This window comes from Oncorhynchus mykiss, chromosome 6 (genome assembly GCF_013265735.2).
Source record: "Oncorhynchus mykiss isolate Arlee chromosome 6, USDA_OmykA_1.1, whole genome shotgun sequence".
Classification (NCBI taxonomy): Eukaryota; Metazoa; Chordata; class Actinopteri; order Salmoniformes; family Salmonidae; genus Oncorhynchus; species Oncorhynchus mykiss.
Window position 1 is genome coordinate 63,077,571 of NC_048570.1, and position 13,247 is coordinate 63,090,817.

Sequence of the window (13,247 nt, forward strand, 5' to 3'; positions counted from 1 at the left end):
GTTTTTCTCTGCCTGGAGGTGGAAAGTGTTTGGTCACCACCCACATGACCAAATGTCTCTTTTGGAAGCCATGCGTGCCGGATGTGAGGACACGAGTCCAGAGGACTGCCAGGGATGGATAAGGCACTTCAGAAGGTTCTTCCCCAGGTGCATGGCAAGAGAAAACATTAGATGTGATGTTGAAGAAAACCTGTGGCCTGATGCTAGAGAGAGGCAGGATTAGCCCCTCAATTATTTGTTCGAATTACAGTATGTACTTTTAGTTTCTACCTTTTTTTTCTCATTACTGTAATTCCGTAAATTACTACAGACTATTGAAGCAAACTGCGAATTTTCATTGACCTTAAAGAATTGTTATGTTCTAAAAATTGTAATAAATCATGTGAAAGAATGTCACTCTTTTCTTTGAAGAAAATATTACTTTGTATGAAGTCACTGAAATTGTTCAAACTGTAAAGATGAAAAGTTTGTATTTTCTGTATTGGTGTTTGATGCTAGTGTTTTTACTCTCAGTGTGTTCTGAGTGACAGTGTGTGTTATCTCAGTGAGGGTTGTGCATAGTGTTTGGCTGCACTGAGCGTGTTTTGAGCCATGTGTTAAGAGTTGTGTTGCTTGGAATGAGTTTTGCAGGTGATGTGAACTGTTTAGCTCAGGTGACTGTTGGTAGTGCAGACTGTAGTTAGAGTTTTGCACATGTGACTCCAGTTGTGCCCACTGTCGTTTAGCAATCGAAAAAAACTGTAATGGATTTTACTCTGAATGGCTGTTTGACTTTTATTTGTCAGTTCAGCAACATGAAAGGCTTTCCGATAAGGCTCCTTCTAAAAGCCACATTCTACTCGTCTAATAATGGTATGATAACTCAGGCCCTATGGAAAATAAAATATATTTTACTCACATACATGTTCTCAGAAACACACACACACAGGTATTCCTGGGGATGTAGATGAGAAGGGAAACAGGAAGACAGGAAATTAAAGTCAGTCTCCCAATCAGACCTCAGAACACATTGTGATCACCCAATATCAACATAAAAGTACAAAGTGCCTCACGTTTCATAAACACGAGACAAATGTCTGGGGAATGAGCTGTGTGTGTGTGTGTGTGTGTGTGTGTGTGTGTGTGTGTGTGTGTGTGTGTGTGTGTGTGTGTGTGTGTGTGTGTGTGTGTGTGTGTGTGTGTGTGTGTGCGTGTCTGTGTGTGTGTGTGTGTCACTGTGTTGGGCACATAGCCCCAGAAGTTGCATTCAAGTCTCCAGTATCTTCTACAGGGCACTGCGATGTTTAGGTGAGACTACGAGAACAGAGAGAGAGAGAGACTGAGAGAGAGAGTGTCTTACGTACGTTTAAAGACTGGGCAGAAAGTGTTAGCGATGGCTTTCTTAAAACCATACTAAACAGGAGATTACATGCACCAGCTTGCTAAAAGAAGCTTGTTTGCAACACAAAACCCACATACATAAACCAGCGATTTAGCTGATCTCACGTTGATACTGGGCAGCTGCAACTTTCCTAGTCTAGGCTATCTATTCCCATCCCAGTTGAAATCAGGGGATCGGAAACCGTAAGGTTGATCAATGTAAAATACCAGTATAGGAGTAGTAGGTTTACACTTCATTCAAACGTTTCATCTTAAATGACCTAATAATATTTGTGCCATTTGAAATAACCTTGTTAGACTACATTTTAATTTAATAAAAATAATAGATTCCACTCAATCACAATTGGGTTGATTTAGTTACACATTTCAAATATGGAGAGTGCAGGGATATCTCCCCCCCCGCGATCTTGATAAGAAATGACACAACTTTTCAAGACAAGTTATAATTAAATCGATTACATAAATGGGAACAAAAAGAACAGAGTCGGCTACACCAAAGAGTTTTCCATTCATAAAACATGTAGGGTAAATTGCCACAGTAGATTTTCCATGGTAAATGAGGAAATACTTTATTTCAGTTGCATGAAATGATTGTCAAAAATCTACACCGATGATAATTCACACCAGAGGGAGAATATTTTTTCAAAGATGTTGACAGCAAGCAATAGGCTACTAAAAGTTAACACTGACATCAGGTTTAGGGAGCGGTAATTCAGTGGCCAATGATAATGATGGTTGCAATTGAGACAAGATGTGCGGGTGATTTTTGCGTAAATTGATGGTTTAACAATGGATTACCCTGTGTTAAATCGGTGGCCAATTGTGGTTGCAATAAGCCTGTTTTAACAATATTTCCTCTTCACTTCAGTTTGCACCTCAATTCATCATCTTTGGTTGAAGAGCGAGGTAGCGACACATTCCTTTCCCTAAACAATGGACAGGATACATGTGTCTTAAGTCTGTTTTTGTACATGGGGTTTGTTGTTTTTAATGTTTTTGCATAGCACAGTGTAAATTGGTGGGTGGAGTTATAGGAGAATGGGCTTATTGTAATGGCTGGAATGTTGTCAATGGAACGGAGTCAAACATGGTTCCCATATGTTTGATTGGTTTGATACCATTCCATTCCATGGGCATTGTCATGCTGAAACAGGAAAGGGCCTTCCTCAAACTGTTGCCACAAAGCTGGAAGCACATATTTGTCTAGAATTATATTGTATGCTGTGGCCTGGACCATGAAAAACAGCCCCAGATTATTATTCCTCCATCAAACTTTACAGTTGGCACTATGCATTGGGGCAGGTAGCATTCTCCTGGCATCTGCCAAACCCAGATTCTTAGGCTTGTATGCCGCTGCCATTGAAACCCATTTCATGAAGTTCCTGTCAAACAGTTATTATGCTGATGTTGCTTCCAGAGGCAGTTTGGAACTCGGAGTGAGTGTTGCAACCAAGGACAGACGATTTTTACGCGTTACGTGCTTCAGCATTCGGCAGTCCCGTTCTGTGAGCTTGTGTGGCCCACATCTTCGCGGCTGAGCCATTCTTGCACCTAGACATTTCCACTTCACAATAACAGCACTTACAGTTGACCAGGGAAGCTCTAGCAGGACCGAAATTTGACGAACATCCTATGACGGTGCCACGTTGAAAGTCACTGAGCTCTTCAGTAAGGCCATTCTACTGCCAATGTTTGTCTATGGAGATTGCATGGCTGTGTGCTCGATGTTACACACCGGTCAACTATGGGTGTGGCTAAATCAGCCGAATACACTAATTTGAATGGGTGTCCACATACTTTTGTATATATACTGTAGTGTAATTTGCATGAACTCACTGTGCAATAATAGTGTTTAACATTCTTTTTTAATGACTGCCTCATCTCTGTACCCCACACATACAATTCTCTGTAAGATCCCTCCGTCGAGCAGTGAATTTCAAACACAGACTCAACCACAAAGAACTGGGATGTTTTCCAATGCCTCACAAAGAAGAGCACTTAGAAAAATAAAATAAAAAGTTAAACTGCAAAAAAAGTGGCAAAGAAATGTATTTTATGTCCTAAATACAAATAATTATGTTTAGGGAAAATCCAACACAACACATCACTTACTACCACTCTTAATATTTTCATGCATGGTGGTGGCTGCATCATGTTATGGGTATGCTTGTCATCAGGAAGTACTAGGGATTTTTTTAGGATGAAAATAAACATAATAGACATTACAATAACCTTAAACTCAAAGCAAAATATACACTGGAGTTGCTTATCAAGACGACATTTAATGTCCGTGATTGGCCTAGTTACAGTTTTGACTTAAATCGGATTGAAAATCTATGACAAGAATTGAAAATGGCTGTCTAGCAATGATCAACAACCAACCTGACAGAGGTTGAAGAATTAAAAAATAGTGTGCAAATGTTGCACAATCCAGGTGTGCAAAGCTCTTAGAGACTAACAGTTGTAATCACTACCAAAGGTGATTCTAACATGTATTGACTCAGGATATCAGGTATGAAGGTAAGACCCAGATGCAGACACGTCAAATAAACAATGGTTTAAGGTCAGGGTAGGCAGAGGTCAAAAATCCAGAGGTGAGGTAAAGGTACAGGTCGGCAGGCAGGGTCAGGCAGAGTGGTCAGTCAGGCGGGCTCAGAGTCAGGACAGGCAAGAATCAAAACCAGGAGGGCGAGAAAAAGAGAGACTGGGAAAAGCATGAGCTGAGAACAAAAACACTGGTTGACTTGACAAACAAGACAAACTGGCAACAGACTTCACAGGTATAAATACACAGGGGATAATGGGGAAGATGGGCGACACCTAGAGGGGGGTGGAGACAATCACAAAGACAGGTGAAACAAATCAGGGTGTGACACAGGAGTGTGAATACTATGTAAATGAAATATTTCTGTACTTAATTTTCAATACATTTGCAAACATTTCTAAAAACATGCATTCACTTTATCATTATGGGGTATTGTGTGTAGATGGGTGAGAATTATTATTTTTTAACAAAATGTGCAATAAGTCAAGGGGTATGAATACTTTTTGAAGGCACTGTATATAAACTTGGTGAACTTCTCAACCCTCAAAACCCACCATTCAGGGTCTAAAAGAAAAGTTGTCCAAAAAATGTCAGGGCCAAATTGTCAGCTACTTAACACAGAGGAATTCTCTTGGTTGCTTAGCCTCTGATTATATAAGTGGGGATATGCTGGTATTGAAACTAGTGAGTGTCAGTAGCCTTTAAACCCACTCTCCCCTGTGGTCTTGGTCCCTCTAGGTCGTATAAGGTTATAGAGGCCAGTTAGTGGATCAGAAGTGTAGGAGGTAGTGCTTTTAACTGTGTGCGAGAGGGCAATAGTTCATGATATGTAATGTATGGAACTGTGAACCTTCCCTCAAAGAGTTGCATGCAAGCAGGGGGGACTAGGTGATTTGGAGGCTCCAGGCAGAGTCCAGTCTGAGGTTTGACATGCCGTGCTCGTTTTGGCCAGACAGCATCAGACACATGGCCTCTGCCTCGACGACTATGGCAGTATTATCAACAGCACCTGTCTTTTTACTGAAGAAATTAGATAACTAAAATATCTGCTTACCTAAGTAATTTATTTTTTCAATTATGCCCAGCTCACCCTTGATGATACAATATGTGAGGCCTGACGCAACTGCCTCTTCTGCCTAATGGTAAGCCAACCGCTGCACACAAGGGCTCCACTGTTGACCATGAAGGAGATCAGAGTTGTTCAGAAGACTGTGATTATATCAGAACTTGCTGTCTGTGTTTAAATGTGTATTTAAAATGGGTACAAACTTTAACACAAAGTACTAATTATGCCTGATGTTCTCTTTATAATAGTTGCATCACTTGTAGTGTTGCAGTTGTTTGTCAGTGTATCCTTGCAGGAAAAGACAACACAATTTCAAAAGCTCACACAGATGTCAAGTGTACACAGCAAGTCACGTAGTAACAATGATGAGGGAGAGCACTTTATCAGTAGGCCCCTGAGGAACCCGGCCTAGGCTAGACTATGTGTTGGATAAGGTGATGACACGAACAAGCTATGGAGTCTAAGCGCCAATGTGCTGCAAGAAACCATGAGGCCTAGCCCTTGATCCGGGGGCGAGGGACTGTTAATGTAACTAGCACATCAGGAACATGATGCACACACTGAGACTAGTAGAGCGTAATGTACCCTGACAGGGACATTGATATTTTAACTTGACAGAGGTGCACCCACCACGTCCCTCTGTTACCGATTGCTTTAAAAATGCCTTCTTAATCCTCAAACATGAAGGTTGTGTTTTCATTGACAAATGGCTTCGAAATCGTGTTGAGTCATTCTGATAGTGGAATAGGATTGGTTAACCATTTCCTGTTGCTATGCACATGCACTTGTAATGAAATAGCTACATTATAGAAGAGTGGCTAAAGTACATTTTCAATGATCAAGTATGAATTGAATCTTCCCATCTGTCATAACAGCCTCTGGGTTGAGGTAAGCTACTCTTTTCTCCTGAGATCAATGCTTCCGTCCCCCCACTGTTTAATTTAGGGAATTGGACAACCTGCTGTCAACAGAGGTAGATGTTGAAGTACCAAGAACCACAGCGAGTCATTTTTGTACATGTGGCAGCGGAAGAGCGCACCTCCTTCTTGGAATTTCATTATGTCAAAATGGCCCTCTCCTCTGTTCTCCTCAGTTCTCAACACTAGGTGGTGATGAGTTTACAGAATATTCCGTCCTACTGTGGAGCCAAATGGACATATTCATATTGCACCTATTGTGTCTCCCTCTAGACTAACATCAAGAAGCTCAATTTAGTTCAGAATTTGATATCTCACAATACTAGCCTAAATGCTGTCACTTGTATATTGCTAAACAACGAGGAGGTATTGCTCCTATCAAGCTAGGCTTTCGAGACATTTTGGTGAAAAGCTGAGCAAGGAGTAAAATCATTGATGTGTAATATTGTGATTGTGTTTTTGTATGTGATTGACTCTACATACAGTAATGAGAGTAAATTGATAGGGGTTACTCACAGTACTTGGAGGGGAAATGTGAGCGGGCACATGAGACGAGGCTTCAGTTTATGTCAGGAGAAAGTTGACAATGGTAGTGGAGTGGTCATCACCTCTTAATCAAGGAACAGGAGGGGACTTAGCTGGAAATACAAATAGCAGATACATTCCATTACAGAAGCGTCATCAGACATCAGACATCTCAAAATTCCTAAAGTCAAACACAGACCGCGCATCTCACCCACTTGACACATCAAAGTGGACTAAGAAACGTTCCTGAATAAATCAATGATCATCAACATAACAACTGCAAGCAGACTGGTGGCACCATAGGTCCCAGAGCAGTGGGACAATTTTTAATAGTTGATCACATGGAAATATTGTCTCGTTTTCATCCGATACAGCATGTCAGATTTCTAACGTTTAGGTGTAGCCTAGGCTGCTGCAACATTTATGTCGTGAGTTTTTGCACGTATATGTCCGGAGTGATTGTGTTATCTTTGCTAAATAAATAACGGAGGAAAGTGGAAAGCCTACCTGAGCACACAATAAATGTGCCGCGTCAACCTCTCTCGTTAATGCTATGCTATGCTATGTCAAGGCTATGCTATGCTATGTCAAGGCTATGCTATGTCAAGGCTATACACTTCATCGCTGCCGACGTGAGTGCTACGGGGCGGTAAACATTTTGGCAGGTTACCTTCGCTTCCTTGGGCACAGGGACTATGGTGGTCTGCTAGAAACATGAGGTATTATATGACTAAGTCAGGGAGAGGTTGAAAATGTCAGTGAAGACACTTGCCAGTTGGTCAGCGCATGCTGGCGCATGCTGGTAATAGATCTGGCCCCGTGGCTTTGTGAATGTTGACCTGTTTAAAGGGCTTGCTCACGTCGGCTACCGAGAGAGTTATCACACAGTCATCCAGAACAGCTGGTGCTCTTGTGCATGTTTCAGTGTTGCTTGCCTCGAAGCGAGCATAAAATGCATTTAGTTCATCTGGTAGGCTCGCGTCACTGGGCAGCTCGCGTCTGGGTTTCCCTTTGTAGTCCATAATAGTTTTCAAGCCCTGCCACATCCAACGAGCATCAGAGCTGGTGTAGTAGGATTCAATCTTAATCCTGTATTGACGCTTTCCTTGTTTGATGGTTTGACTGAGGGCATAGCTGGAGGGGCAGCTCTAGCCTTTAGCTCGATGGGGATGTTGCCTGTAATCCATGGCTTCTGGTTGGGGTATGTACGTACGGTCACTGTGGGGACGACGTCGTCGATGCACTTATTGATGAAGCCGATGACTGAGGTGGTATACTCCTCAAGGCCATTGGATGAATCCCGGAACATATTCCAGTCTGTGCTAGCAAAACAGTCCTGTAGCGTAGCATCCGTGGCATCTGACCACTTCCGTATTGAGTGAGTCACAGGTACTTCCTGCTTTAGTTTTCACTTGTAAGCGGGAATCAGGATGCTAGAATTATGGTCGGATTTGCCAATTGGAGGGCGGGGGAGAGCTTTGTATACATCTCTGTGTGTGGAGTAAATGTGAGCTAGAGTTTTTTTTCCTCTGGTTGCACATGTGACATGCTGGTAAAGATTTGGTAGAACTGATTTAGTTTGCCTGCATTAAAGTCCCCGGCCGCTAGGAGTGTCGCTTCTGGCTGAGCATTTTCTTGTTTGCTTATGGCCTTATAGAGTTGGTTGAGTGCACTCTTAGTGCCAGCATCGGTCTGTGCTAGTAAATAGATGGCTATGAATAATATAGTTGAGAACTCTTGTGGTAGATGGTGTGGTCTACAACTTATCATTTTTATTTATTTATTTTACCTTTATTTAACCAGGCAAGTCAGTTAAGAACAAATTCTTATTTTCAATGACGGCCTGGGAACAGTGGGTTAACTGCCTGTTCAGGGGGAGAACGACAGATTTGTACCTTGTCAGCTCGGGGGTTTGAACTCGCAACCTTCCGGTTACTAGTCCAACGCTCTAACCACTAGGCTACCCTGCCGCCCCATATGGTACTCTACCTCAGATGAGCAGTACCTCGAGACTTCTTTAATATTAGACATCGCTCACCAGCTGTTATTGACAAAAAGACACACATCCCCACCCCTCGTCTTACCAGACGTAGCTTCTCTGTTCTGCCAGTGCATTGAAAATCCCACCAGCTCAATATTATCCGTGTCGTTGTTCAGCCACGAATCGGTGAAACATAGGATATTACAGTTCTTAATGTCCCATTGGTAGGATAATCGTAATCCTAGGTCATCCATTTTATTTTCCAATGATTGCATGTTAGCAAGTAGAATCTATGGCAATGGGAGTTTACTCACTCGCCTACGGATTCTCAGAACGCATCCCGATCTGCGTCCTCTTTTCCTCCTTTTCCTCTTTTTCTTCACGCAAATGACAGGGATTTGGGCCTGTTCCCGGGACAGCAGGAGTAAATGGTGAATAATCTCAGTTCTGATGTCCAGAAGTTATTTTCGGTCATAAGAGTCAGTAGCAGCAACATTATGTACAAAATAAGTTTTTAAAAAAGGTTACAAACAACGCAGAAAAATGAACAAAATAGCATAATTGATTACGGGCATGTAAAACGTCAGCCATACTCTTCAGTGCCATTTCTGAGATATCTCTTGTTGAAACTGAACAGATTGTGGTACAGCAGGCTGCTCCAAAGCAAGAGAGCTATTAACTAGTGTTGAGCTATGGTGACAAGCCTTTTGTCTTCTGTATTTAAATTAGTCACTAACCAGGAGTGACAGGACCTCCATTTCCCTGCTGGGAGGGATTCTAGACCCTCGTTTATGCAGCTCTATTTTAGAACAAGTTATTTCCTTCTTGGATGATTTTCATGACAAATCCACTTAAAAAATCCTTGCTGGTCTCAACACAATATCCTCCTTGGCCAGATAACAATTTGTCCTTAATAATTCCATTGCTTAAATGAACTTAAAAATCGTCTCATGTCCTGGCTTTAGGCTACTTGTTTTAATGGCTCTAACATGCTCTCATATTACAGCTTGTAGAGATTATCTAAAACATGTTTCCCAGCATTCTAATATGAGTTGAAGAAAATGTGAATAAAAGTTATAAGGTGAAACATCAGAAACCAAATTTATTGAAAATCCTTTGAAACCAACATCGGAAGACACACTCAATGAAAGTCATAACTTGAGAGAGTTTGACAAGATCAAGTCAGAATATGACTTTGTTAGCAAAGGCATAATGGAGATTATGAGCCCCGTGGAGGCTACAACTGCCTCGAATACATCTCAGACATTACACTGGAGCGGAGACTGGCTGATGTCTCACTGTCGCCCCTGAGGACACTGTTGATCCAAGGCATGTAGGCAGAGAGCTTCATGTAGACAGCGTATTTCTCCACGGCACAGGTCTTATCGAAGGACAGGATCCCTGCAGCATACACTCGGCCGTCTTTGGGGTCCTGGACTGCCAGGGCACCGCCTGCGTCCCCAAAGCACACATTCTCCTGGTACTTGCTGGCTCCAGTACAGAACATGTTGTCATCTACGGTTGGAGTGCTGCTCAGTATTTGGCCACCAGGGTTGTACTCTGCCTTACAGGAGCTATGCGATGCCACAGGCAATACCAGGTGTTTCAGTGACTTAGCGGGGGTGAAGAAGACCCCCCAACCCCAGCCTGTGATGATGCCTTTCTCCTGGGCTGCCTCAGCCAGGTCCTGGCCCCTCTCAGGCAGAGGGATGGGCATCACAGCCTCGCTCAGGGTGAATGGCTCCTTCAGCTGAATCAGAGCCAGGTCGTTGTCCCAGTCTGATACGTTCTGGAAGCCTGGGTGCAGAACCACCTAGAAGGGGGAAGGGAATAATTCATAGGACCTCTTTTTGATGATCTCTTTGTGCTCTAACTACCTGTAAGACTGAACGTGATGATGTAGGTGAGAGAGCCCAGTGCAGTTCTGCTTGCTGAAAATACTGAATTGTCTGAATATTGTTTGAAAGAGATGGTAATGGTCATACTAGCTCACCTTTTCTACAGCAACTTCTTTGGAGTCATCGGCTTGGGATTGTCGCGTGATGCCTAAGTACACCTTGGGGATGATTGGTTCTTTCCCCTGCGTGTCCTGTCTACTCTTCCTGACAAACAAGTTCCTGCCAGCGGTCAGGACCCAGCGGTCAGAGATTAGAGCTCCCCCAGCGAAGCCCCCGTTCATGACGCTTTTACTCAGGTAGACCATGGCCTGCCAGGGGACATGAGGGGCCAGGGTGCCCCTAATCATACGCCTGAAGCGCAGGTCTGGGCAAGAAACACAACAACATTATTTCTATACAATCTCTATATGGTTAAAACATCCCCAACTCAGCACCACCTAGCACATACTGCTGTGCAACTCAAACACAACTGTAAAAGATTATTGCAGAAAAATGAAATGTGGCTCAATACAATTCCAACCTTAGTTTTAGTTTGAGTTTGCTAAAATCAGCACTATTCACTTGAATACACACAGCATTTGGTAATAGCTTTGTGGAACCTTTTAGCTTTGACCTGACAAAAGTTCAGTAAATTCATTAATCATCTACTATTATCTGAAAAAATAAGTGTTGACCTGACTTGAGCCAGACAAGGCTGGCTTTCACAGAATTACCTTGGAGGTCACAATACTCAGAAACCTAGATGAGGATGGAATTAGTGTCATTTCTCTTCCCAAACATTTTCCTGAAACGCTTGATGAGAGGTGGATTTTTGGAGGAATTTTACTTTTCAAGGCTTTCATGCATCTCATGTGTGTCGCTGCTGAATCGATTTTTAAGATAATCGGGATAATAGCTGTGAGCCGTGAGACTTAACATGGTTTTCACTTGAAAGTGATGGTGACATACTCATTTTGGCCACAGCTACTGTATTCTCTTCCTCTTACAGAGGCCAACAAGCTGAATAGGAACAGCTTGTGTCTGCTCAGCTCAGAGTAGCGTAAGGGGAGCCATAGTGAAGATTGGCTTCAGAACATCCGATGAGAATGACAGTGTAATTGAAATGTGAGTGATATCCTTACACGAACCAGTCACAATGGGCCAGCAGACAAATTGCACGTGCGAAAACACACATGTGGAATGTGTATGTCCAATATTTTTGGGCGATATTCTGCATCAATGGTGTCACTAATACCCACCTTAACATAGACATGAGATTTAAAAAAAAGTTGTCAATGGCTCCTTGATCTTTAAAATGTACATGTTTTTGTTTGAAAACATTTCATTCCTCTCACTTTGTTGACATTTCAATCTAAATCAGAAGAAGTAAGCCCGTATTGGCATAAAGCAGGGAGTTGGTTATGTGTCAGTTAGACAGACCTGAATTGTTTGGGATCTCATCAATTGATTTGATTTTGATTTTGATTTTGATTTTGTCCTTTCTTGCCAGACAGACACAGGAGACCGCGAGGAGCACTGCCAGGGATGACCTGCGGACAGAAGGAACACATGAGTACAGTACACACACACAGAGTCAACTGACAGACAGAGCCCAAACACTCACGGGTACCACAACTAACGGTTCCTTTACTTAAGGCCTCTTGGGGCTTGCATGTTTACTTATATTTAGAAAAGGTCTCTAGATAGAGCAGTTTGAATGTTTTTTGAAAGATTTAAGTAGCTGCGTTTCCCTGCCATTTCACAAAGATCCATTTTCCAAAGACATTCCAGAGATGAATTTGGATTGGTACTGCAAAGACAACAATTGCCAGGCTACTAGGGTTTCGTTGAGGAAATAATATGAAAAGTATAACATACCACATTTTGATGGAAATATCTGTTTATGAGTTTGTATGTTGAGCTGTGTCTCCTCTGTAAAGACGATGTACTCCGTGAGAAGTTATAGGACCAAGGCCTTATATCTACTGAAGAGAGAACTCACCCCCTGTCTGCCCACCCATGGGAATTTTGCTGGACACAGCTTCAGTTCTGATTCCCGAAAATCGGAGAGATTGCAAAATCTCTGTTTATGCCAACCCGTTATTGGAATCGTGTCCAAACCCTAACCCTGGCCCCATCTGGAGTTCAGCCACTGCCAACTAGAATCAGAGAAGATCATCGGAGGGATAAATCATTTCATAGGGTATGAATTATGAAATCAGAACAGGACACAGCACATCTATAATTTGTGTGTCAATTTGGTTTATTGAAAGTAAATGAGGAGCATATAAATTCCGCATCAGAGTGTGTTATTTAAAAAATGTGGTACCATCATAATCCACAAACATTTTCTTGATTATGCTATTTGGAAAACCCCGAAAAAAATAGTTGTTGTTGTTTGTTGTTGACTCACATTTGCTGTTTCCGACTCACTTTGGTAACACTGTACTTGACATCCAGCGTCATAAAACATTATGACACAGTCATAACCATGTCATAATATGTCATAACAGCTGATATAACTTGTCAGTTATAATATGGTCATAACACTATATTGCGTTATTTTATGGCTGGTTATAACACCTACAGTGCCTTGCGAAAGTATTCGGCCCCCTTGCACTTTGCGACCTTTTGCCACATTTCAGGCTTCAAACATAAAGATATAAAACTGTATTTTTTTGTGAAGAATCAACAACAAGTGAGACACAATCATGAAGTGGAACGACATTTATTGGATATTTCAAACTTTTTTAACAAATCAAAAACTGAAAAATTGGGCGTGCAAAATTATTCAGCCCCCTTAAACCTGTCTACGATATTGGTTCCCAATTGGGAATCAACCCTCCCACGTTCAGCTGAAACGGTGGCGCATGGAACGCAAAAATATTCTTACAAATATTTAACCTCCACACATTAACAAGTCCAATAGCTCAAATGAAAGATAAACACCTTGTTC

General features: G+C 42.1%; 1 protein-coding gene and 1 long non-coding RNA gene across 2 annotated transcripts; both read right to left on the bottom strand.

Moving 5' to 3' along the window:
• Positions 1 to 4,648: 4,648 nt before the first annotated feature.
• Positions 4,649 to 7,404, bottom strand: LOC118964917. Its single transcript, XR_005052188.1, has 2 exons — positions 6,425 to 7,404; positions 4,649 to 5,097 (listed from the first exon to the last, which is right to left on the bottom strand). It is a non-coding gene; the product is annotated as an uncharacterized LOC118964917 (long non-coding RNA).
• A 2,087-nt stretch (positions 7,405 to 9,491) lies between these two features.
• On the bottom strand, positions 9,492 to 12,307 carry LOC118964916 (haptoglobin-like). Its single transcript, XM_036980656.1, has 4 exons — positions 12,170 to 12,307; positions 11,732 to 11,841; positions 10,408 to 10,676; positions 9,492 to 10,227 (listed from the first exon to the last, which is right to left on the bottom strand). The coding sequence occupies exons 1-4, from the start codon at positions 12,172 to 12,174 to the stop codon at positions 9,652 to 9,654; spliced, it is 960 nt and encodes a 319-aa protein (XP_036836551.1). The 5' UTR covers positions 12,175 to 12,307; the 3' UTR covers positions 9,492 to 9,651.
• Between the last annotated feature and the right edge of the window lie 940 nt (positions 12,308 to 13,247).

Bases quoted from the DNA above. Each gene is read 5' to 3' on its own strand.
- LOC118964916 (XM_036980656.1), bottom strand. The intron at 10,677-11,731 runs GTCTGTCTAACT...TTTCTTGCCCAG, and splicing joins TGAGATCCCAAACAATTCAG to ACCTGCGCTTCAGGCGTATG. The intron at 10,228-10,407 runs GTGAGCTAGTAT...TCCCCCTTCTAG, and splicing joins AAGAAGTTGCTGTAGAAAAG to GTGGTTCTGCACCCAGGCTT.